General features: G+C 43.7%; 1 protein-coding gene across 2 annotated transcripts; it reads left to right on the plus strand.

The window, feature by feature from the left end:
• The first annotated feature begins 2666 nt into the window (after positions 1 to 2666).
• On the plus strand, positions 2667 to 18819 carry CNDP2 (carnosine dipeptidase 2). Of its 2 annotated transcripts, none has more exons than XM_074823072.1 (12): positions 2667 to 2726; positions 5310 to 5399; positions 6356 to 6499; positions 8969 to 9131; positions 10658 to 10746; positions 11657 to 11857; positions 12379 to 12463; positions 13998 to 14158; positions 16100 to 16264; positions 16796 to 16937; positions 17537 to 17684; positions 18125 to 18819. In XM_074823072.1, the coding sequence occupies exons 2-12, from the start codon at positions 5340 to 5342 to the stop codon at positions 18192 to 18194; spliced, it is 1428 nt and encodes a 475-aa protein (XP_074679173.1). In that variant the 5' UTR covers positions 2667 to 2726; positions 5310 to 5339; the 3' UTR covers positions 18195 to 18819. The 2 variants fall into 2 exon arrangements, with proteins under 2 accessions (XP_074679173.1, XP_074679183.1); XM_074823082.1 differs by lacking the exon at positions 2667 to 2726 and adding an exon at positions 3765 to 3896.
• The last annotated feature ends 4010 nt before the right edge of the window (positions 18820 to 22829 follow it).

A 22829-nucleotide genomic window follows, 5' to 3' on the forward strand; every position in this document is an offset into this window, starting at 1 on the left:
CATTTCAAAGAAGACATATTAAAAAAAAGAAGTAGAGCAGCTTAGATGTTTAGATACCTCCCCTGGACCAGAGGAGGCCAAGCATTCTTACATTTTCTTTATAAAATACCTTGCTTTGTCACCCTCTGTCCCTAAAACATTTCTGATAAATGAGTCTTTTTCCTACCCTTCCTTTCTCCTCTGTTCCCAAAGGATTTTGATGTATGCATATATTCTTTTCACCTCCAAATTACCAGCCTTGTAAAACAAAACTGCATTTCCTTAAAGACAATTTACAAGGCCCTCAAAGCTGCTAATTGAGTCTGTTATCTTTCAAAAAAACTCGCTGTTGTTTTCACTTGGGTAAGCTACTGTGTGGTTTCCATGTTTGTTCTTCACATAAACCTTTGTGGATTTTAGATCAACATAGGCTTGCAGAACGCTCTGATAATACAGTACACAATATTTTTACTGTATGATTCCCTAATGCTTTTTTTTTTTTTTTTTCAGCTTGTGTCCTTGATTTGTATTTTTGGTTTGTGGGGTTTGTTTTGGATGTGGGAAAAAAGTACCAAAAATTACTTCCATATAGGAACTAAGGAATGGAAAAAGGCCATCAGGAATCATGCTGTGTCATGTCACATAACACCTTTTATAAATGCAACAACCTGCTTGTTAGAAGAAGTTTCTTTTGCTTTTTTTAAAAAAAAATCTTTTTCTTTCCTATTGTTCCTGAGCAAGTTTTTTCCTAATATAAGCATGGATAGAAACTTTATTCCAATATCTAAGTTCCATTTGTCCATGTGCATTAGATTTGGCTCTTCCACATACACAGAGGGGTGACAGGTGTCGTGATGCTGCAGGCTCCCCAGGTGGGGTGTCCCTATGGGGTCTGTCAGGGCAGGGCCTGGCAACCAGAACTCATCCCAGTCCCCAGCCAGGAGCCAGGCAGCTGGGGGGCACTGGGACAGCTCCAGCCCTGGGCACTGGGCACCTCCCTGGGGACAGGCTGAGGCTGGGCCAAGCATCAGCCTGTGAATCCCCAGCTCAACATGGCTCATGGCCAGGGCAGGCAGGGCTGTGAGAGGGTGGGATCTCAGACAAAAGCAGCTCCCACGGGCCTGCGAGCCTCTCCCCACCATCACCAGTGGGACAAGGCAGCCCTCACTGCTCCATCCCTGGCTGGCACCAGGCAGCCCAGGGCAGCCAAACCTGCAGAGGAAGGGATGCCTTCAGGCCCTTACAGCCACTGTCAGTAACTATTTTCCTCCCCCTTGTCCATCAACCCCAGCATAATGTGTGCTTGCCACCATGTCTTTTCTCAGTTTTTTCTGTAGGTTACTTAAGCCAAATTCATATGCTCAGAGATTCTTCATTTCTTTGACCATCCGACTGGCCCTCCAGAGATCTGCTGCTGTGGTTTCAGCTCATCATACATGGGTGACTGGAGCAGATCCACGTAGGACAACACTCACCACAGCCTTGTGCAAGGTCCTAGCACTTACCTCGCCCCTCAGGCACCACCCGTCAAGTTCCCAAATTATGTAGTTCTTTCCTGGTAGCTCATGGATCTCTCATGACCAGCTAGTATGCTCCTTCTCACTTGTGTCCAGCCCATGAGCTCTCAGTTACTGAATTTCATCCTGGTTTTATTTCTGTGATTCTCAGGGTCATCGTGTTGTTCCATTTTCCTTCTCTGTCCTAGCTCCATCTCCTGGCCTCATGCCCTCAGCAAATTTTATCAGCGCATTTCCTAATTTTTGTGGCATTGAGGACCACAGTGCCCAATATGTTTGAGTGGTGAACCTCCCTCAGTAATTCAGGTAACATGCTTTTACTGCAGCCTGAGGCCAACCACCATTTTTACTGTTTTTTTAAGAATGTCTATAAAACAATATGAGTGACCAAATTATTACATCCATACATGGTTAACAGCTATATGTATCAGAGCTATTCAATTGCTCATGAACAGAAAGAGCTTCAGCAGTTCCCATCTTATAAGGTCTTGCTTCATTTAGGTCAGGCACAGGGTAATAGCAAGCCTTACCCGAACTTTTATTTTTCTGCACTTAGAATGACTTTATGCTTTTCTGCCGTTGTTGGAAGCTAAGGAAACTCTTCACTAGGTGATCTTACTTCACTTCTGCATCTTACTGTTCATATTACACTTTCCTTTTCTGATCTGTCTAAACCACATGCAAATCAACCTAAATCTATCTAAACCACAAACTTAAAAAAGTCAGAAGGACGCTCCTATCTTTGGTTAGAATGATTCAGTGGTCCAGCCAGGCGCTGGCCAAGATCTCCCAAATTTCTCCCAATTACATTCCCCCTTATGATGTCCCACATGATTTCACATATTTCTCTTGTATTGTTTATGCCCTTGCTCATCCCGTTGCACTAGGGAGCGGGAGGGACACCAGCACTCGGTTATCGGGGGGGGATGTCCCCCCGCCGCAGGACAGAGCGCCGCTGACACCCGCCCCCACCGGGGCGCCGTAGCTGGGCGCGGCCGCTGGGGGGGCGCTAGAGAGCCCCGCCCCGGCAGGAAGGGCCGCGCCGCGGCCCCGCCCCGTCTCCCAGCAAGCCCCGCCCCGGGGCTGCGCCAGGCCGCCGGGCCGCCCCTCTCCTGGCCGCGGATTGGCCACCGCCGCGTGCGCCGAGGGGGCGGGGCCGGCGCGGGGGTATTTAAAGCGCCGCGGCTGCCGCCGGCCCTTGTGACAGGGAGCCGGGACGGCGCGGGGAGAGTGAGTGGCGGCGGGGCGGGAGGCGGCGGCGGCGGCGGCCTGGTCGGGCCCTGTCCCGCCCTCTTCGCGTTGTGGCGCGGTGGTGCGGCGTGCCGGGCCGCGCCTGGCCTTTCCGCGGCCCTGCCGGCGGCTCCCTCCGCGCCGCGGCCTGGCGGGGAGGCGCCGGCGGGTGCCGGGTGCGTGGCGTCTCCGCCAGGCCTCGCCCGGTGTCCCGCGGTAGGAAGCGCCTGCCCGGCCCCTTGTCTCGGCCCGGCCGGCTCTCCCGCGGCGCGGCAGGGCTCCGGCTGCTCCTCAGAGGGAGGCTACCCCTGTTCACCCTTCCCCAACACCTGTGCGCCCTCCCCGTGAGCCTCCCCCTGCCCTTCGGAAACCTGCGGCGTGTCCCTTCCCGCGCTGAGGCATGCCGCTGCGGTCACAGAGCTGGGGGCCGCGGTGAACTTCCTCTTTTGCTGCAAAACCTTGTCCCTCATTTGGCCTTTAAGTCAAGCCCCGAAGAGCAGGGCCTGTAATGTGGGCATGGGGTTGTATGGCGCTACTTGGAGCAGCTTGTGGAGGGCTGTGAGTGCTCTGTGATGGCTGCAGGCCTCTCCTGACTTGATTAAATGCTCTCGTCTGGGGTATGGATCTTGACTGGGGTTAAGGAGGGTGAAGTTGTCATACTGCACTGGTAGTCCTTTGGGTTATCTTATTTCATAACGCAACTGTTAGAGTGCTGTGAAATGGCAGAGCCTTTTCCATACAGTCAAGGATGGTTACATTCTCCAGTTTGAGGGGCCTACAGGAAATTCTAGCACTGCTTTTTAAGAGGGGAGGGTAAGTCGTATCCAGTCTTGTGCTGTACAGTAAGCAACATTTGCTTTTCCAAGTTTGAAGCTCTACAGTGAGACTTGAGTGATTCAATGCACCTGTAATTTCTAAGAGTGCTTAACTATATTTAAGGTGATAATTGAAGTAGTCCCTGACTTAGCAAATAGTTCAGATGTTGTTTGTGTTGGGCAGAATATCAACTTCTATGTAATATGTTGTATTTTTTGTCAGTGTTCTGAAGCTGGAGCCCTGATGTTGCTATAGGAATTGGTTGAGTGAAGGGGAGGGTCAGTTGCACTGGACTGATGCCTGTGTGCTGGTTCCTCTGAAAAGCTCCAGATGAATCATGCCTGAGCTCTAACGGTATGTGAGGATGGTGGCTTTGTTCAGGAAACCAGGCTTCAGTGAGAAGCATAGCTTTAACCTGGTTATGTCTATATAGTCCTTTTGAAGGTGTTCAGTTTTCACCATTGATGACTACTGAAGGGAATGCTTGAGCTGTCTGGCAGTTTGGGGTTATTCTCATTGGTGCTTAAAACTCATTAACCAAATTTAAACTTGATGGATGCTGTAAATTAAATAGAAGCCATCTCCAGTGAGTGAAAGGGGTTTTGTATGTTGGGCATCAATGATCTGTGTAAGTACAACCCTGCTTGAAAGAAGGTGTTCTGTGAGATTTTTGTAGATTTGTTGTGGTAGGATGTGCTTATTGTGGTATGCTGTGTGGGATAACCTGCAGCTTGAAAGTATTCATTTTGACTGTGTAGTCAGCTGTTCAAGAAATCCTAAGAGAAACAGATGTTTTAACAACTATCATACTTGTCTTGTGACTTCCACATAGAAGTGGAAGAAGGGTTTAAAGGATCTGGCATAAAGCTGACTAAACAAAATACTGAATCACAGCAGTTGCTGCTCCTAAACATGTTTGTTCAGTCTATTACATGGACACTGGAGTTTTTCTCATGGTTCAGGCATTTGGATTTTAAAGGTGTATTTGTAAAGCTCATTATTTTCCTGGCTTAGAGGAGGTGCTTTATCTCTAGTTCTAACTTGAGACCTAAGTTTAAGCTAGTTGGTTGAGTGGACAGTATGTCTTTTTAATATGGACTTTGGACTGGTAAGGACAGAAAACTGAGGGGGGGAGATGTCTTAGATTTTCTCACATGAACTTCAGTTGAAACCAAAAGAAAACAAGGAAGCGGTAGCACTGAACTGGTCACTGACTGCTTGCTCATGGCCTACTGGGGCTGGTTTCTGTTCCTGTGGCTTTACTCTGACCTTCTTTGGGAAAGCTGAGTGGCAGCTTGGGACTTTAAAGCTGAAGAAAACATGGTTCTTAAGTTGCCTGCTTTTAACCTCCTTTGTAGAGTACAGTGTGGTGCTTTCTTGGACCTAGCTACTAGCATTCAAGCCTATGGCACACAGTTGAACTCTTGTAATTAAATCTACTCTTTGAAGTTGCATTTTACTTGAGTAACATTTTGCCTGTAATTCTGCAGTAAAGTGAAGTACATGACTGAAGTATATCTATAGACAAGCTTGCTCAGTTTACCTTCTAAAGTTATTTGGGGGGGAGAGGCAGAAACTGGTGTTGTGATTAAATATGCTTTTGTTTATCCACTTAACTGTGATTTCATGAGGGAGAAGCCTCAAGTTTTATATTAGCACAGCTTGATGTGTGGCATTAGCAGCTGAAAGGTGCAAGTCTTCTGCAGCTACTTGATTACTGACTGTTGCTTCTTAAACATGTGATGGCTAAATTATATTCTTTCACAGAATCTTCAGCAATACTGTTCTGGTCAGAAAATGTCTGCCCTTGAAACCCTCTTTAAATACATTGATGAACACCAAGACCTCTACATTCAGGTAAGTTCTTTGAGTTTTGTCCTGCAGCACAGACAGCTATGGGATGTTAAAAGTTAGGTGGTCAGCTTCAAGCTTGTTACACCTATGTAATATGCCTGATAATAGAGTAATGCCATGTAGCTGGGGAGGGGGGGAGCAGGCAGCAGGTGTGACTGAGTCAAGCCAGAAAACTTTGCTTCTTAAGTTTAGGCATAGTTCTGTTCAGACCTAAATCTGCATGGTAGATTTATTAGTAAATGCTCTGTTACTGTGTAGTGCAAGCAGTGATTTATTTAGAGGTGCAAGAAGTTTGACACTGGTTCCTGAATGCCAAACTAGGTGTATACTCTCTCTCCCTTTTTGAGATGGGAGAGGAAAAATATAAACAAGGCTGGAATAAAGCTTTCTCATATGAAACTGTTCATGTTTGGGTACAGAGGGAGAGGTTACCTTCTGTATTTTGCTGATTAACCTGCTATGTAATTTTGCCTTGTATTGCAATCCCCTTCACCTGTGAAGGAATCAGTGGTATAGCACTGTAAACTCAGGCAAGAACTATGCCAAGTGTTCAACTTGACTTCTGCCAGTTGTTCTCAGTGATCTCATGCAGGGGAAAAAGCTAAGGCAGCCTTTCTGAGAAGCCTGAAAACATTAGCTGTCTCTGGATACTTAAAGAGTGGCAACCAGAAAGGCACAATATGCACAAGCTGTCATACTCTTAAGCTTACCTTATGTATCTGTAGACTTTGTGCTATACTGGAGGGGCAGCTGTAGGAAAATGAGGTTTTAGAGAGCTTTTGAGTGTAATATATTAATGGTTAGAGTATTCCTCTGAGCAGAGAACAGAGCTGATTTGCCTCAAGTTTAAGCTAGACTGAAACAGTATTAGTTGAATTGCAAGGTGATGTTTTTGTATAGTGCCTCTCATGCCATAATTCAAGTGTAGTAAAACCTTTAGCTTTTCTGTCTTTCTGCAGCGGCTGGCTCAATGGGTGGCAATCCAGAGTGTGTCAGCATGGCCAGAGAAGAGGGCTGAAATCAGACGCATGATGGAGGTTGCTGCGAAGGACATTGAGCGACTGGGAGGCACAACCCAACTTATGGACATTGGGAAACAAAAGGTATGTAGGCATCTCCAGCTTAGTCAGCTGTCAGCTTAGAAAGTCTCTTTAGAAGACAAGGTGTTTAGCTCTAGGAGCTGCTGGCTTATGATCCCAGTAAGAAAGGCACTTAGCCTCCATAAAGTATCATTTAAAATGCTGTTTATTAGAGCTACCACTATAAAGAAAGAAGATGGTATAGATAATCTTATGTCCCTTCAGATACTGGCAACCCCAAGCTGTGCAGCATTTAGCAGGCATCGAATTGGTGTGCAGCATGCTTTCAGATCCCATTCATGGAAATGTTATCCCATTTCATTCAAGCTGTTTGATTCCACTGCCAAACAAAGGGGATATTCACATGAGAACTTCTTGCTGCACTTTTAGATAAAGCCAAGGACATGCAGGTGGTGTAATCGCCAGTACCAAGTGGGAAGTGCCTGCAAGCTACAGTCAACTGGATAAGTTTATCCTGGAGCCCAAGGTTATGTCCAGCACAGGCTTGGGCATACTCAGGCTAACTATGTGGATCACTAATTCCTTGATGTCTGATGGCCTTCTGGTCAGGATCACCACACAAGGGTCTTGTAAGTGGTGGCCTAGAAAGGCAGTAGCCTGTTGGGGTGTAGGATAATGTCTTTCCTGCCACACAGTTTGAGCTTCCTGTTAAAAATCTTTGTTTATAGTAAATCTGGGGATCCAGATCAGTTAAGCATGTTGTATTACATTTTGAACTGCATGTTAAATACATTTTTAATACTTTTCTAACTGAATATGAACAGAGCACCTGCAAACAAATGTTAGACTTTTTTAACAGAAGACTGGTGTTGGACCTTAGACTTTAAAGATACTGGCTGAAGTTTCAATAAGTCTTCCAAAAGACTTTTCGGCTCTTCCAAAAGTGTTAAATTTGTCACAAAATTACACTGCTCCCTTACCAGATACAGAAGGATCTTTAATAGGATGAGTTCCCTCCTTATTTTTAGCTATCTGGACTGCTTTTCTTCACCTGAGAAATGTATGTGCTTATGATGATGATAATCTCATCCTAGGGATCCATCCACTTGACGTGCTCCTCCTTTGAAGACCCTAGTCACTACTTCTTTCAGAATAAGAGCCATTCCAAAATTCAGACCAGCATTTGGATAGTGTCATTCAAAATCTTGTTGTACTGGAGTGTTTGCTAGCTTTAGAAGATTGTCATTGTAATTGGTGCTAATGACTGCTGGGTGAAATCTATGTGTATTGGGACCCTCTGCAGTTCTTGCTTTTGGTGACTGGAATGCACTCATTTGTAGCACTATAGGTCCCAGCAGGGAAGCAGCTGACTTCATGTGCCCTCTTGGAAGGGAATTTGTAGGATAATTCTAGCTCTGCTACCACCTACAGCCTAAAATCCCATCAAAGGGTTTCAGTTAATTCAGGTGAACTTGTTCCTTTCATCAGTGTAACTTTCTGGGGGCAAGAGCTGGTTTTACAGAGTTTATGCAAGTAACATTTCTATTTAGAAAACTGTTGCAGCTGGATTAAAGTGAACTTTATTTTTATGTTAAGTATAGACAAAACTAGTCACTGTATTATGTACTTTGCTGCTATATCAATGGAGGACAATGTAAAGCAACTGGTGAACTTGTCTGATCTAATTTGGTTTACTGCTCCACAGCAGTTTATGCTGTGTACTGATTACTGTAAGTGTAAATTCTTGCAGTAATGCTTTAATCACTTAGAGCTGCAGCCAGCCAAGGGCTGTGTAACCTGTTGATAAAAAATTGGAGCTTGGAGCCCATATGAGCAAGAAGTCTAAGCTGATCTTGATCTGCTGAACAGTGTCTAGGAGTATGTGTTCATTGGAAGGGGAATACATGCTGACTGAGAATAGCATGTGATAATTGCTTATGGGTTATTCCAAAGGACTAAGCCAAGTTCAACTCTTGAACTAAAGTTCATCAGCACTACCCTGCCCTTTGCTTAACAGCATAGGCTGGTATAGAGAAATACAGTGGTTACGCTGACCTTGTTTGGGTGTAGGCACATGTTATACTCAGTGGTACGACTGTCAGGAAATTTTTGTCTAGGGGTATACTGTGGACAGGATGAAAGTGCAGTGACAAGCAATGCAGAATGCAATATTGAATGGAGTTTATCACTTATGCTTAGGTCAGCATTAGATATGGCAGTTTGGCATGCAGACAGCTTGCTCTGCTAAAATCTGATGTAGGATTGTTAGTTTAAAGCTAACAGTTCTGAGTGGCTTGGAACACTTTGACTGTTACTGGAACTGGTCAGGAAACTTACTGGCATGGTCCTGTCATGCCTTCACTGGCACATTGCTTTTGGCAATCAGTTTAAGTAGCTTAGTTTTGTTTAGCGCTCTATGCCCCTAATCTCATAACCGCTGTAATGTTAAAAGTAATTCATACATTCACCTGATAAAAATGTGCTGCTCTGACATTCCACATCCGAATAAAACTTCTTGCCTCCCCTTTCTAGCTACCTGATGGATCAGAGATCCCTCTACCGCCAATTGTTCTGGGGACACTTGGCTCAGATCCATGCAAAAAGACAGTGTGTGTATATGGTCACCTGGATGTTCAGCCAGCAGCACTAGAGGATGGCTGGGATAGTGAGCCCTTCACACTGGTAGAAAGAGAAGGTAAGAGTGGTGGACTTCACAAACTGATGAGCACTTCTTTAACAAGTATGGTATTTCTCAACTGTGTTGTACCCTTGATTGAAAGGGGGAAGGAGAGTTAAGAACAGACATAGGTGTTTAATAATGTTGATAAAATATGCAGGAGAGGAAATGGTAAACAAGTAGAGCTGCAAAATCTCAGCTGCTCTCAGAGCTTGTTTTGTTTTCTGATAACTTGCATGTTATCTTCCTTGTAGCTACAGCAAAGTCTTAACTGCTGCCTTCCATGGTAACAATTTGTTGCCAGAAAACTTTCTAGAACTAGCTTCTTGTGCTGTTCACAACTTGCAGTCTGTAAGGTCATGTCAGACTGCAAGGATTTGGAACCACTACAGGAGACAAACACTTAACACAGCTTCTTTATGCCTGAAGATGGCAGTTGTACAGCAGCCTCCCTGGCTTGCCTTGTGTTTGTGTACAGTGCTACAATCAAGCTGGAGCTAGTGCCCAGACAAGTGTCCCTCTCATAAACTGGGAGGAAGAAATCATGCAGTAACTCCTGTTGAAACAACACATTGCCAGTAGCCAAGAAGAGACTAAAACTTTTTTCTATTTAAAGCTGTTACTGTCAGCCTCTTCCTTGTTTCCTTTGCTCAGTTTTGAGTGTCAAAGGTCATATGAATAGAAGGATATTAACCATTCTTGTTGCATAAGCGTTAATCATTGCCAAGAAAAGAATTATCTGTGATAACTAGTACTTCTGCTTGAGCACCTGGTCATAAGCAGGACAGTCCAAGTTACTAGGTTGGCTTATCTCATCTGATAGCAAGAGCTAGACTGTGGTTTATCTCTGCAGCCTGGTAGTGTAAGAGGCATATTTACCAATGCTTCCCTTGCAAGCTGTCTGGCCTGTTCTGTCACTGGTTATACCTAGTGCTTCAGGGTTGTAGCCAGAGCTCTGAGTTGCAGTAATATCTGCCTCTGCTGCGATCCCATGTGCTACACTTCCAGGGACTTCCCTGTAGCCTATAAAACTTGTCTTTGACTAAAGCCCTTTCTGGGAAGGTTCACTTTTATCTGGAGAATCCGAAGAAGTGATTGGTTACTAGCTACTAAATTCTTACTCTTCAAACAAAGAATTATTGAAGCTAATACTGGATAGGCTTCTGTTAAAAGGAGGTAACTTATTTCTATAACCTTACTACTGTGTTTGTAGAAAATTATATTGTTGTGAAGGATATGGGAATGTCATAGTCCAAGGCAGTTACATCATTTCCAGGCTTATGTCCCACTCCCAACCAGGGAGCAGCTGAGGGAAGAGGTGGGGTGGGTGGCTCTAAGTGGGAGAAATGTTTCAGTCCTGTACCTGTCCCACTTGTGTGGGTGTATGAAGCGGGATGTAAAACTGCTACTTTAGAAGAATCAGAAAGTTAATACAAGCAGAGCTAAAAAGCTTATCCAAAAAGATGTTTTCTGCAGGCAAGAGATGACTGAAGTGTTATCCTAATTTTTCTCCACACTGGTTAATTTGTATCTTGTTTCTATAGGAAAGCTGTATGGGCGAGGATCAACAGATGACAAAGGTCCAGTGCTTGCCTGGCTGAATGCCTTGGAGGCTTATCAACAAACCAACCAAGTATGTGCCCAAAATTATCCTGCTTCTTTTCATACTCTAGCTGAGTCTAGCAATAAATGTTATCCAAGCCGCAAACCCTTGTGAGGCAAGCCTGCTTATTCAGCTGACTGGAGGAATGATGCAATAGTCCTGTAAATTCCCTGATGTCCCAGTAGGGTTGAGTTGACTTGCTGACAAGTTAGTCTTGCAGATGCTTGGATTGCACTTTAAACATTTTTGCTTTAACAAAATGGGTAGGTAGGAAAACACATATGCAAGAATCTGGAGCAGGGGGAATAATCAGATGTGATCACTTTCATATAAGGATGTCAGATTAGCTTGGCCTTTAGCAAAGCTTAATACTCACTGCCATTGAGCTCTAGGAAAAGATTAACTTAGTAACACTTAACTGGGAGCTTTGCTGTTTCTGTTCAAGAACAAGTGCAACTGGAAATAGTTCAGTGTCAGCTGTATCTTGCAAGACAAGTTACTATTACTTGTGAGAAGAATTACCAGTTCTCAAGTGCTCTCTAGGCACAGAATATGGTAGACTGGATAGACAGGGTAGCTCTGACTCTCTACTGTGGCATGCAATTTCTGTGGCTATAGTGGTATTCCTAGCCTTCTGACCTACCTTTGGCAACAGATTTCTGTGTTCCCACAGTTAAGAGGATTAGGAACAAGTTGTTCTAGAGCTTAGAACTTTTTTGAAGAGTTTGAATTCCATCAAATGAAGGGTGCTGTGAGTGTCATCAACATAGGTGCAGTCCAAACTTTGTAATACTCTGTGTATAATTAACAAATTCCACTGTCATGGAACTAATTCACCCATGTCCATTTTTCTGCTTTGTACATGACACAGGAAAATTACTGATTGTTGGAGTCCAATGTTTTCCCATAATTGATCTGTTCTTGTTTCTCATTTTCAAAGGACATTCCAGTTAATATTAAGTTCTGCCTAGAGGGTATGGAAGAATCAGGATCTGAAGGCCTTGATGAACTGATTTTTGCTCAGCGAGATACTTTCTTCAAAGGTGTGGATTACGTTTGCATTTCCGACAACTACTGGCTAGGCAAGAAGAAACCTTGTATCACCTATGGCTTGAGGGGTATCTGCTACTACTTCATAGAGGTAAGTGCTGAAGTACACTGCAAAAACAGTATTAAACTGAATTTTCCACTGGAGAAGAGTGGTAGCTCTAACTTTTTCATGCCAATAGCTTTTCTTCAGAAAAGGTGAAACTGACAAAGTAGAAGTTCTACTAATTGTCTAAATATCTTCCTTATACTATTGTCTATGATACTTGGCTGAGAGGGATAGCTTTCAGATGTATGAAGCAAGATAAACCAGCATCTTCACTGGAGGATTATTGCATGGCATAGATATCTTCATCCAGATAGCTCCTTGAGTGCAGGAAGAGATGTCACCACTGAAGTCCCCAAGGTTGGGACAGTCAGTACTGAAGGCTTGTACTCCACAGAGCAATAAGAAGCATATGTGCTTTAATGTACTACAACTGAGTGGTGTGGTTTCTAAAAACAGATGCATTCTCAAAATACATGCAGAAGAAATCTAGAGTAAAAGTTTGTTCTGTGCATTTGACAGTATCTTCATGCTAAAATTAACCTGAATCTTAATTCACTTCAAACCAGGTGGAATGTAGTGACAAAGACCTTCACTCTGGAGTTTATGGTGGTTCAGTACATGAGGCCATGACAGATCTCATTACTCTAATGGGTAAGAAAATTCAGGTTTCACTGAATGCATATGAAATGGGAGTAAGAGCCATTAAAGTGTGAGTGAGTTTGCAGTGAGGGGAGTACCTAAGGGCTGCTTACACTAGCAAAGCAATGACCAGTGAAATGGTGCTTGCCAGGTATGCAAGGCTGATGCCTTAGATACAAAAATATGATGGTCTTTCCAAGAAGCTGTCTACCTCCTTTAACTTCCCCTAAAATCTTGCTGCACACTTGTATGTTAAACTTGCGCTCTTCTGCAAACTCTTCTATGGATGCCATAGTGATCTCCTTGGGAATACTGCCATCAAACAGCCAGCCAAACGTGTAGCAGTAGAATTGTGGTTTGAGCTCTGAGGGCAACTGAGCACCATGTGACTGCTCACTGCCCCTTCCCCCTCCTGCCCCCAGTGCTGAGAAGGAGAAAATAAAGCAAAAGGCTCTGAGATAAGGACAGGGAGGGATGACTCACCCGTTATGGTCATGGGCAAAAGACAAACTATTTAGGGGAAGGAAAAAAACATAAATTTCAGACACTAACAACACCATTTAGAGTAGGACAGTGAGAAGCATTACCACATCTTAAAAACACCTTACCCCACCCCTCCCTTCTTCCTAAGCTCAGCTTTGCTCCTGATATCTCTGTCTCTTCCTCCAAGAGGCACAGGGGGCAGGGAATGGGGGGTGCAGTCAGTCCTGCCGCTTCCTCCTCTGGGTGGGGGGAACTCCTTGCATTCTTCCCCTGCTTACTCATGGTTCCCCTCTCATGGGAGACAGTCTTCCACACACTCTCTGACATGAGTCACTCCCATGGGTTGCAGCATTTCCCAAGCTGCTCCGGTGTCTGTCACTCCTGTGTGTTGCAATCCTCCCAGCACAGAACTATAACAGCAGTGGCTTCTCCCCACAGGGTCCTGACCTTTTTCTGGCACAGTCACCTGCTCTGGGCTGGGGCCCTCCACAGGCTGCAGGTGGGCATCTGCTCCACTGTAGACCTCCATGGGTGGTGGCAGGGGGCCTCGCCCCTGGTGTCTCACCATAGGATACAGGGGGCTCTGCACTGGTGCATCTCCCTCCACTTCCTACTCCTTTCTTCCACTGTCCTTGGTGTTTGCATAGATGTTACAACTGCTCCTCACAACTCCCACTCGTCCTCCCAGGTTCCCCTTAAATACATTATCACAGAGGTGCAGCTAACTGGCTCTGCCTTGGTGCAGCGGTGGGTCTGACTTGGAGCCAGGGGAGCTTCAAGAAGCTTCTCACGGGGCCACTGCTGTAGCCCACTCCCCTGCTACCAAAATCCCTGCCACTCACTGAAACCCAGGACAAGAATTAAATATTGTCATGAGGAAGTGCACATGTTGGATAGATGCAAATTCTGTAAATGCCTCCCATGCTTAGTGGTAATGGCTCTTGGGAAGTAGAGGTCAAATTTTCATTTCACTACACTTACAGAGTTTTCAAAAGGCCAAAAAGTGTTCCCAGCAATGACACCTTCTGGTTGAATCCTAATATTAGGTGCTTCTTGTTTACAGGTTCTCTTGTAGACAAGAAAGGAAAAATCCTCATCCCAGGCATTAATGAAGCAGTGGCAGCTGTTACTGATGAGGAGCTGGCACTGTATGAGAAGATTGATTTTGACCTGGAAGAATATGCAACAGATGTAGGAGCAAGAAAACTATTGCATGATACAAAGGTACTTTACTCCTCCTCTGCACTGGTTACCTGTGTCAGTTCAAGCTATTTATATTAGTAGAAGACAAACAAGCTTCTGTGGATACTTGCGTAGTTAGCAAGTAATTTAGTAGGCAGAGAATTCATCTGATGTCTTCAAAATGGTGAAATTGCCTTGAAGATAATTTCACCTACTGTACAGTTGACTGCATACTTAACACTAACAGTTCCTCTGCAAAGTGTTAGGTGCTTGGAAATCACCTAGGGGTGATTAATGCAAGCAGTCTAGACAACTTTAAATTTGTTCCTTAGTCTATGTCTAAGTAGCATTTCAAACTGGGACAGAACTTTATCTAGTGCTGTTCTCCTAATGCTAGATAAGAACTGCTAGCATTTTTCCAGAGGTCAAATATCACATCTACACAAAGCATCTGATTTCCTACATATGCAGGAAGTTCAGTGGGTTATCAGAAATAAAGTAGTTGCTCATAGAGATGACTTCTCATTTGGTGTGAAAACAGCTTGAGATCTAGCTGTGATCAACTTAAGGTTGACATACTGAATGTCGTCTTAGACCTGCAAGCAAGGACTGTTTTGTAGCCACAAACTAGGCAGCCACCCAGATCTTTGAACAGGCTCAAGTTCAATAAAGTAATATCTGAACTTCTCAAATCTTCATCCTGGGAGCTCTCCAAATGAATGCTTTTAACAGCATTTAATCTTGCAAGGTATAGGTATTACAGACTAATTTCGAAGCATTAAACCCTAGATGTAAATACATCTCTTAGCATAGAAAGCAGAAACAAGTGTTGTAAAAGACAAGTTTACACGTGCAGGTCTGTCTTCTGTCCTAGTACTGTCAGGAGGAAACTTCAGACAACTCAGGTATAAGTAATTTTAGATCCTTAACCTTGTCTTTATATGCTCAGATTTATATCAACTGGGAGCACGCAGACTTTCTTGTTTAGTCTTGTCCTATAAAGTAATGGATGAAATACAGCCTGATTATAAGGAGGAGCTGGCAAGATCCTCTCTATGTATGATACTGAACTAAAGCTGTTAAGTCTTAGCTGGACTGAAATCCTAGCTTAATTTAGTAAGGGAGTTCTAACTAAGCTGCATGCGAAAAGGGCCTTGGGGCTAAGGAGAAAAATAGGGGAGAAGGCTGTAATCTCCAAGTGAGAAACAGTGTGTTTGAGAGACTTGAACTGTGACAGTCACATTTTTTGAGAGAAGATTAGAGGCAGGTTGTACCTGGAACAAAGCAAACTGCTAACATAAAGACCACAATTTTGAAGTCTCCTGTTTCTCTGCAGTGAAGTTCAGGTTTGAGATACTGTAGCTGTGTAGAGGACATGAATGTCTTCAATTTACAGTATCCAGTGTACTGAACAGCTGTGTCCAAGGCAAAGAGGAGGAAATGCAGAAGTGTATCTGAAAAAAGGCAGTAGTGCTCACTAATCAACCTGGAGTTCAGTCAGTTTAATATAACTGATATAAATAGCAGGAGCACACTGTATGCCTCAGTCTGCACAGTGGTGAGGCTTTTAGAAAACTTGTGATCTTCATAAGCATGTGACTTGGTGATGAAGGCACCTGCCTGTCTTGAGGCAATGGGGAGCAGAGCTTCCAAGGCACTTCCTGCACACTCTGCTTGAGCACCTTATAAATGGTATTTGTGTCCTTGTCAGCAGACTGGTCATGTCTTGTAAGTTCCACAGAACTAGGAGAAAGCCAAACTAGAGCTAGTGAATCTAAGGCACTGAAAATCCAGCTGTTATAACAAAATGTGCTTAATGGGAATAACAGCTTCTGTTTAACTGAGTGGTCTTGCATGAGCTGCATTTGTCCAATGGAGAAAGCACTGTTTCTTTCAAAGTCTTCATTAGATTGAAGAAATTATTACTTTGGGGAATGATGTCTAACCTCATGTAACCTTGTATCTTTCCCTTTGCTTCTGCAGAGAGATATCCTTATGCATAGGTGGAGATACCCTTCCTTGTCTCTCCATGGCATTGAAGGAGCATTCTCAGCCTCTGGAGCCAAGACTGTGATTCCTAGGAAAGTGATCGGCAAGTTCTCAATCCGGCTTGTGCCAAACATGACTCCTGAAGAAGTCACAAAGCATGTATGTTGAGATGGATTGAGGGTCTCAAAACAACTAGTGTCTCTAAACTTCTCTTCTCCATGCCTGGGGGAAAAGTGTTTCTAGTTTCTAAAACAGGTCCAGTTATTTACTTTGCTACCATCTTCCCTGTTCTACACCTCAACTCAGATAATTGAGGGAATCGCTGTATGGCCCCACACTGGACTGTTGTGGCCTGGCTATTCAATTTTTTTATCTAACTCAAAGAAAGGGCTCGGGAGTAAATGCTAATTTAATTACAGGGCACTTGAACTGACAGAAGTGCATACTCAAAAGCATAAGAGTTTGATGTATTGTCTAACTGTTCTACAGTGTACTGTTAACTTGCCTCAAGGAGATATTCTGACTTCAGAGAAGAGGTACTTAAGAATAATGTGAGATAATAGTAATAGGAAAAGTATTGCTGCACAGTAGTAGTGACCTGCAAGTCCCTAAGATACTTTCAGTATACAGTCTTAACCAGTGTTCATACAAATGCTAACAGTAGATAAGACTGTTCAATCTTTCTTATAGGTTGAAGACTATGTGAGCAAAAAGTTTGTGGAGCTGCAGAGCCCCAACAAATTCAGAGTATACTTAGGCCATGGTGGAAAACCCTGGGTGTCAGACTTCAACCATCCCCACTACATGGCTGGTAGGAGGGCCATGAAGACAGGTCAGTGAGTTTTCTACTTGGCATTGGGAGGACTCTTGTTCCTGCACCTCAGGAAATACTGAGGAGTTCATGTTTGCAGAATATTCAGTGTTCTGCATTTATTTAAGTTTGACTCCTTGAGTAAGGAAGCATGTCATGTGCAATTCTTAGAGGTATAGGAAGGAAAAACTTGGTATCAAGTTCATTCCTACTATACTGGAACAAGTACATGGGTATGGTGTTGCTTTTGCATAAGGCTGAGACTGTCAGTAGCTCAGATCACTTGCTTAGCCCAAGTCCTCAAGGTTTAGTCATCCTCGCATCATTCTTTATCAGTTATGCTAGGGCAAATCTGACTTACGTGTTGGAGGACAAACAGGCTTTCAGATGAAGTGTTATTTGTGTAACTGAACTCTGAAAGTGACAGTGCTCCAGCACTACATCTGGGGACAAATGCTGCAATTCTGCAACCTCTGCAGTCTGGATGATTAAAACAGAGCAAGATTTGGTCAGCACATGGTACAGAAGTGGTTGGTACTTGATTGCTTAAGCAGCAGTAAAGATCTGTGATGGAAACACAAACACAACTCCAAATTGACTAGAGTGTCACTTTGTTCTAGTTTTTGGAGTTGAACCAGACCTGACGAGGGAGGGAGGAAGCATTCCTGTTACCCTTACTTTTCAAGAAGCAACAGGCAAGAACGTCATGCTGCTTCCCGTTGGAGCTGCAGATGATGGTGCTCACTCCCAAAATGAGAAGCTAAATAGGTAAGAATATTTATCCCTGTGCCAGGCTGAGTTGTACTGTGGGTCTTGGCATGTGTTATGAAGAGGACCAAGAAGAATTGGGCTTTTGCTGCTCTTTAAGTTTCTAGAAGGCAAAGTACCATTTCTTCCTAGCAGAAGATGCCTGGCTGGGTAACTGGTCTGTAGCTGGATCTTGATCCAATTACTGCTTCTAGCTTCATACACTTGAAACCAGAAGCAGTTTTTATACTTTTGTCTCCAAGCTTGGCTATTCTCCCTTACCCTAAGGGTGGCATTTATTGTGCCAGGGGAGATTCCAGGGAGGTTGGGAGTAGTACCTGTTGCCTGCAACAGTAGTGCCTATAACATCTCTTGTCTGCATAGGACTGATACTGCAAAATGCCCAACTAGTAGAAATACAGCTCAAACAAAGACAAAGCTAACAGAAGCTATCTTTCCAGGTACAACTACATCCAGGGGGTGAAGATGCTTGGTGCATACCTCTATGAAGTCTCTCAGTTGAAGGACTAAGACACCTTACCTTCTGGCTTATGGATCAGAAGTCTGAATTTTCTTACAAAATGTCATCAATTACCAAGTCCTACACTGCTCCTTTTCCACCAACACTCCACTGCTTTGGTGGTGAGATGGAAGTGTACAGTTCCACTTGACAAAAAACATCGTATACCAAAAATGTTTCTTTAAATGACACAGACTATTCTTTATCTGGCCAGCAGTCCTGAATTGCATCTTTGTCCCTTCTGTATCACATCAGAGTTGTGGTTTGTTGTATTCATCTACTTTTCCTGTAAAGCAGGAGCAATGCTTTGTTCTCAGCTGTTTAAGCAGCCACATCAGTTGCAGAATTGCCAACCAAGGTTAAGGTTCTTATTCCTGGATATGTCCTGGAAGTGGTCAAAGTGACAGATTATGGGGCTGTACTGGAATGTGTTCAGGTTGTAGTGAGGCATCTGTCTTGCTAACCGAGTGATTTGGAAAAGCAGTCTGTCTCTTACAGTTTACGCCTGCCTGCAGGCTTCAATTTACAGTGAACTAGGTTATAACAAAATTTCACTGTGATAATGACTACTGGCTGTCTTTTTGTAAAGCTGCCTTTGTACTCCCTAAAAAGGACAATAAATAATCATGCTCTAGAGTTTGGCTCTTGGTCTCTAAGGATGAAATAATGACTTGGGAGGGGAAGCAACTTCATGTAACTTGGGAGGAACATTTCTGTGCCTGTAGAGGCAGATGAGCAACATGGGCTACACAGACTGTACTTTCTAGGAGTCCAAATTTGTATTCCTTAGGGTCTGGCTCCATAACAGATAGTTGACTTGAAGCAGATGTAGCTAAATCCTGCTCTCCTGAGAGAAAATGAGCTCAGAAAATGTTTCATTTTGGCTCTAAGCCAGGTCATCATGCTGTAGCACAACTGATGATACTACAAGGGAGTGGGTGGAATTTGTAGGCCTAAGTGGGGAGAGGAGAGCATCATTCATTGCACCTACTGACTGACATCCAGCTTCCAGCTATCTTTTGGAAATGTTCAACACCAACACTTCTGGTATTCTTCAAAAAAACCCTCTTAAATGTGTGCTAATCTGACCTAGATTGGCTCACTGTCTCTGGATTCCCTGACCAGTGCTAGCAGGCTAAGTTAGGTAAGTATTTCAAATGATGATGCTTTGCTCTGAGAACAGCCCGAGAGCCTGGTGCAGTCCTAATTCCTGACAAATAGGGGAGCAGCATGTGATGCCTCCTCCCTTGGGGGGCAGAGGGCCAGGAATATCTTGTCCACCTGATTTTTGCTGTTACTTGATCTGGAGTCTTAATAGTGGATGGCTGTTGGTAGCAGGGAGAATTCTTCTGGGAAGTTTCTAAAGCTTCTCTGCCTTGTTTGTTTTGTTCTGTTTGGCTTGTTGTGGAAGTTGATGGCTGGAGATAATCTGGTACCATTAAACTTTGCACTTGCAGCTGGGGTACAGGCTGAGGCCAGTGTCATGTGCCTGTGTCAGTCCTTGCTAGCACCCAGAATCTGCACAAATACTGGGTACTGGCTGCTAGGTTCTTGCCTTTCGGTGGCAGTGGAACTACTCTGCTGCAACATGCAGCCTGTATGCAGGACAAGGCTGGCATGTCTGAATATTTAAAGGTCATGTGTATGCTGAGATCAATTAGTTACAGAGGGTAACTACTCTTAGGAGTCACTTAGGAGTGTTTAAAGCAGCTTCCTCAGTTACTGAATTGACACCTCAGACTTCTCTAAATGGGGTAACTTTTCACAAAAAGACAATTTCCTGGCTTTTGCTGAGCTTATATTGTTTATATTCTACCTATTGATTTGAAAAGCACCAAAACTTTAAAAATCTAGTTCCTAGACTGAGGTAACACTAATTTCTCACAATGTAAAGAAAAAGCTTATTTGGCCAGGAGAAAAGCTGATACCATCATGAGCTATGTTCATAAAGTGAGCATGTCTGTAGTTGTCCTACTTCATTTGTAATTTCTTAAGGCTCAATTAACTGGCTCAAGTTCTGCACTTGAGACACTGCATCAGATCCTGCACTTCCCGAATAAGTACAGCATGGCAGAGGTGTGAAGGGTGCTCAAAAGAGAAGAATGTGCATTAAGGGGTTTGTAGAAGAGGCTGGGAAGCAGATCCTGTTGATAGACAACAGAAATATTTGGCCGTGGGGTGAGTGCCCGAATCCTGTGAAAAGGAGATCAAAATGGCACTTTGGCCTGAGCAAAATGCACACAGGAGCAAGTTGCTAAAGTAATGGGTTCTTTATGAGACTTAATGGGATTTCAGATTTGCTTAGCTGTGTAATTTTGAAGTTGGAAATCATCAGTATCTGTTACCTTGCTACAGTGGAGCTTGCTTTAGCTGTAACCTTTCTTGTACCTGCCTAAGGTGACCACAAAAGCAGTAATACTTGACCTGAGTGAACAATACAGGCAAAAAAGACTAGTGATGCCAGCTGTTCTGTAGCCTGCCTGCCTCAGACCTGATTTCTTGAAGACTTCTAGAAAAATGGTATCTGTTGCAGGATCTGGTTTGCTGCATCTTTGAATGCTTGTGCATTGTATGAAGAGTTTGCTTAGCTCATGTTTCTTGAACAACAGCACTATTGTACAATACAGAAGTGTCTGACATGACATAAAGTGGGAGCTGAACATGAAAAATAAAATGCATCGATGAAGCACAGAACCTCACAGCACCATCTGCTGGGTGTAAAAAGGCTGCTTGACACTTTCCACACAACTTTATAGCATTGCTTGGCCAGCTCCAGTTAACATATAACACAAACTTGTATATTGTGTGAGCTGACATGGGCAGGATGCAGGAACAAGCACAAAATCACAGATGAAATACAAAGAGTAAATTTATTCCCATTACCTCACAACTTGGAGGTATCACCACAGCAGCATGCAGGCACAGGCATGTAAGTGGGGATATAGGCACCATGGAGCTCGGTCCTTGCTAGCCAGAAGGAGGAGAAAGAAAAGATCTTGAACCTGCTGCTTTCACCTGTATGTATCAGGGATTTTCGCAGATGTAGTTTTGCACTGTGTTTTGATCTTTCCCACAGCAGGGCAGGAATCTCAAGGATGTTTGATAAGGTGCCTCAGTCTCACAGGCTGGTGTTATCTAAATGCAGATGTTCTTCTAACCTTCAAGCACACAAAGCTAAACAACAATTAGTATGATATATGTGGTTTTTGACACCTCAGTTGCAAGCCACTTGAGCATGTTTACAATCCTCCATTGTATTCCCACATATAACTAATATCCCTCAATAGATGCTCATTAGAAGACTCCTAAGTGAACTGACTTGACTGCCAGACCAATCTCTGGTGAGGGGGAAGTACTGCCAGGAGGAGGGCAAGACCACAGATGTTTCAGAAGGCTTTGGTTAGCCTAGGTAGGTGCTATGTATGTTCACTGTGCTAGGTAACTCCTATGCAATGGTAAGCACTGGCAAACTGTTCTTACTGGTTTTGCAGGTTTTTTTGTTATGGTTTTTGTCTACAGTCATTTTAGCTTCTCTGGGGTGGAGTTATGCCTGGAACAGCTTTACAAATATGAACAGCTACAATCTCCAATTTTCCTGAGTAGATATGTGCCAGCTTTATAAGCAAGCATAATTAAGGCTGTCAAAAGGAATGTGGTTACAAATTTCTCTAATCTGATAAGTGTCTGAACCTTGGCTGGGCCTATCGGGGTACTAACACATGCCTGCTTAGCTTAGACTTATTTACTGCTTAGACTATTGCTTCAAGGTGTTCTTTTCTTTTTCATGCCCAGGTTTTACTTGTCTACCACTTGCCTCTTAGAGGTAAACCAGGTAGGAGCCCAGCTTACTGTCAGCTAACCCAAATGACATGTGGCTGTAAATTGGTATGATTTTTTTTGGTTTGTTTGTAAGCTTCTGTTTAGCTAAGTTACATCAAAGTATGCTAAACTACTTCAAATGCTGAAGTAGTTAGATCACCTTTGTACCTCCTCTGTGCCCCCCAACCCCAAGATAATTTTGGTTTTCTTGTCCAGATTCCCTTCCAGTCAAACTCGATGGAACTGTGTAACTCGGCTTTATTTGAAAGCTGGAGTTTTGTTAAAGCTGAGAGAAGATTTGTATGTCCTCACTTAGCTATTTTTTCCCTTGCTTTAGGTAACTTCAGTCAGCAGCAGTGGTTTCCTGGAAACTAGTTCTGGGGAGCTGGGAGGATTACTTGCAGAAGTAAAAGTGACCTCATAAATAGGCAGATGGGGGGGGGGGGGGAAGGGGTAGCTATATGCCACAAAACCAAAATACATTCTTGTGTCTTGTTTCCTAATGTGGAATAATAGCTTGATTCCTGATAGGAAATTGGGAAATTTCTTGGTCCATGGCATGCTGCTGTTTGCAAGTCCAGTTGGCTTGTACTTCAAGTTCTCCCACTCCAAGAATGGGGGGAGATCTACAGTGTGCATTTTACAATCACTTGTCCACAGGGTGAAACTACTGCAAAACTGACAATGCAGACTTCTGGCTTGTAATACCTCATTGCTCACTAGATTTCTTGTGTTTTAGCAAAATCCATGACAGTGCATCTTGATATGGAATATGCACTTAAAAGAGCAGCTGGAGTTATTACAAGCTATTATCCTTAAATGAATAA

The sequence above is a fragment of the Strix aluco genome, chromosome 1 (genome assembly GCF_031877795.1).
Source record: "Strix aluco isolate bStrAlu1 chromosome 1, bStrAlu1.hap1, whole genome shotgun sequence".
NCBI classification, from domain to species: Eukaryota; Metazoa; Chordata; class Aves; order Strigiformes; family Strigidae; genus Strix; species Strix aluco.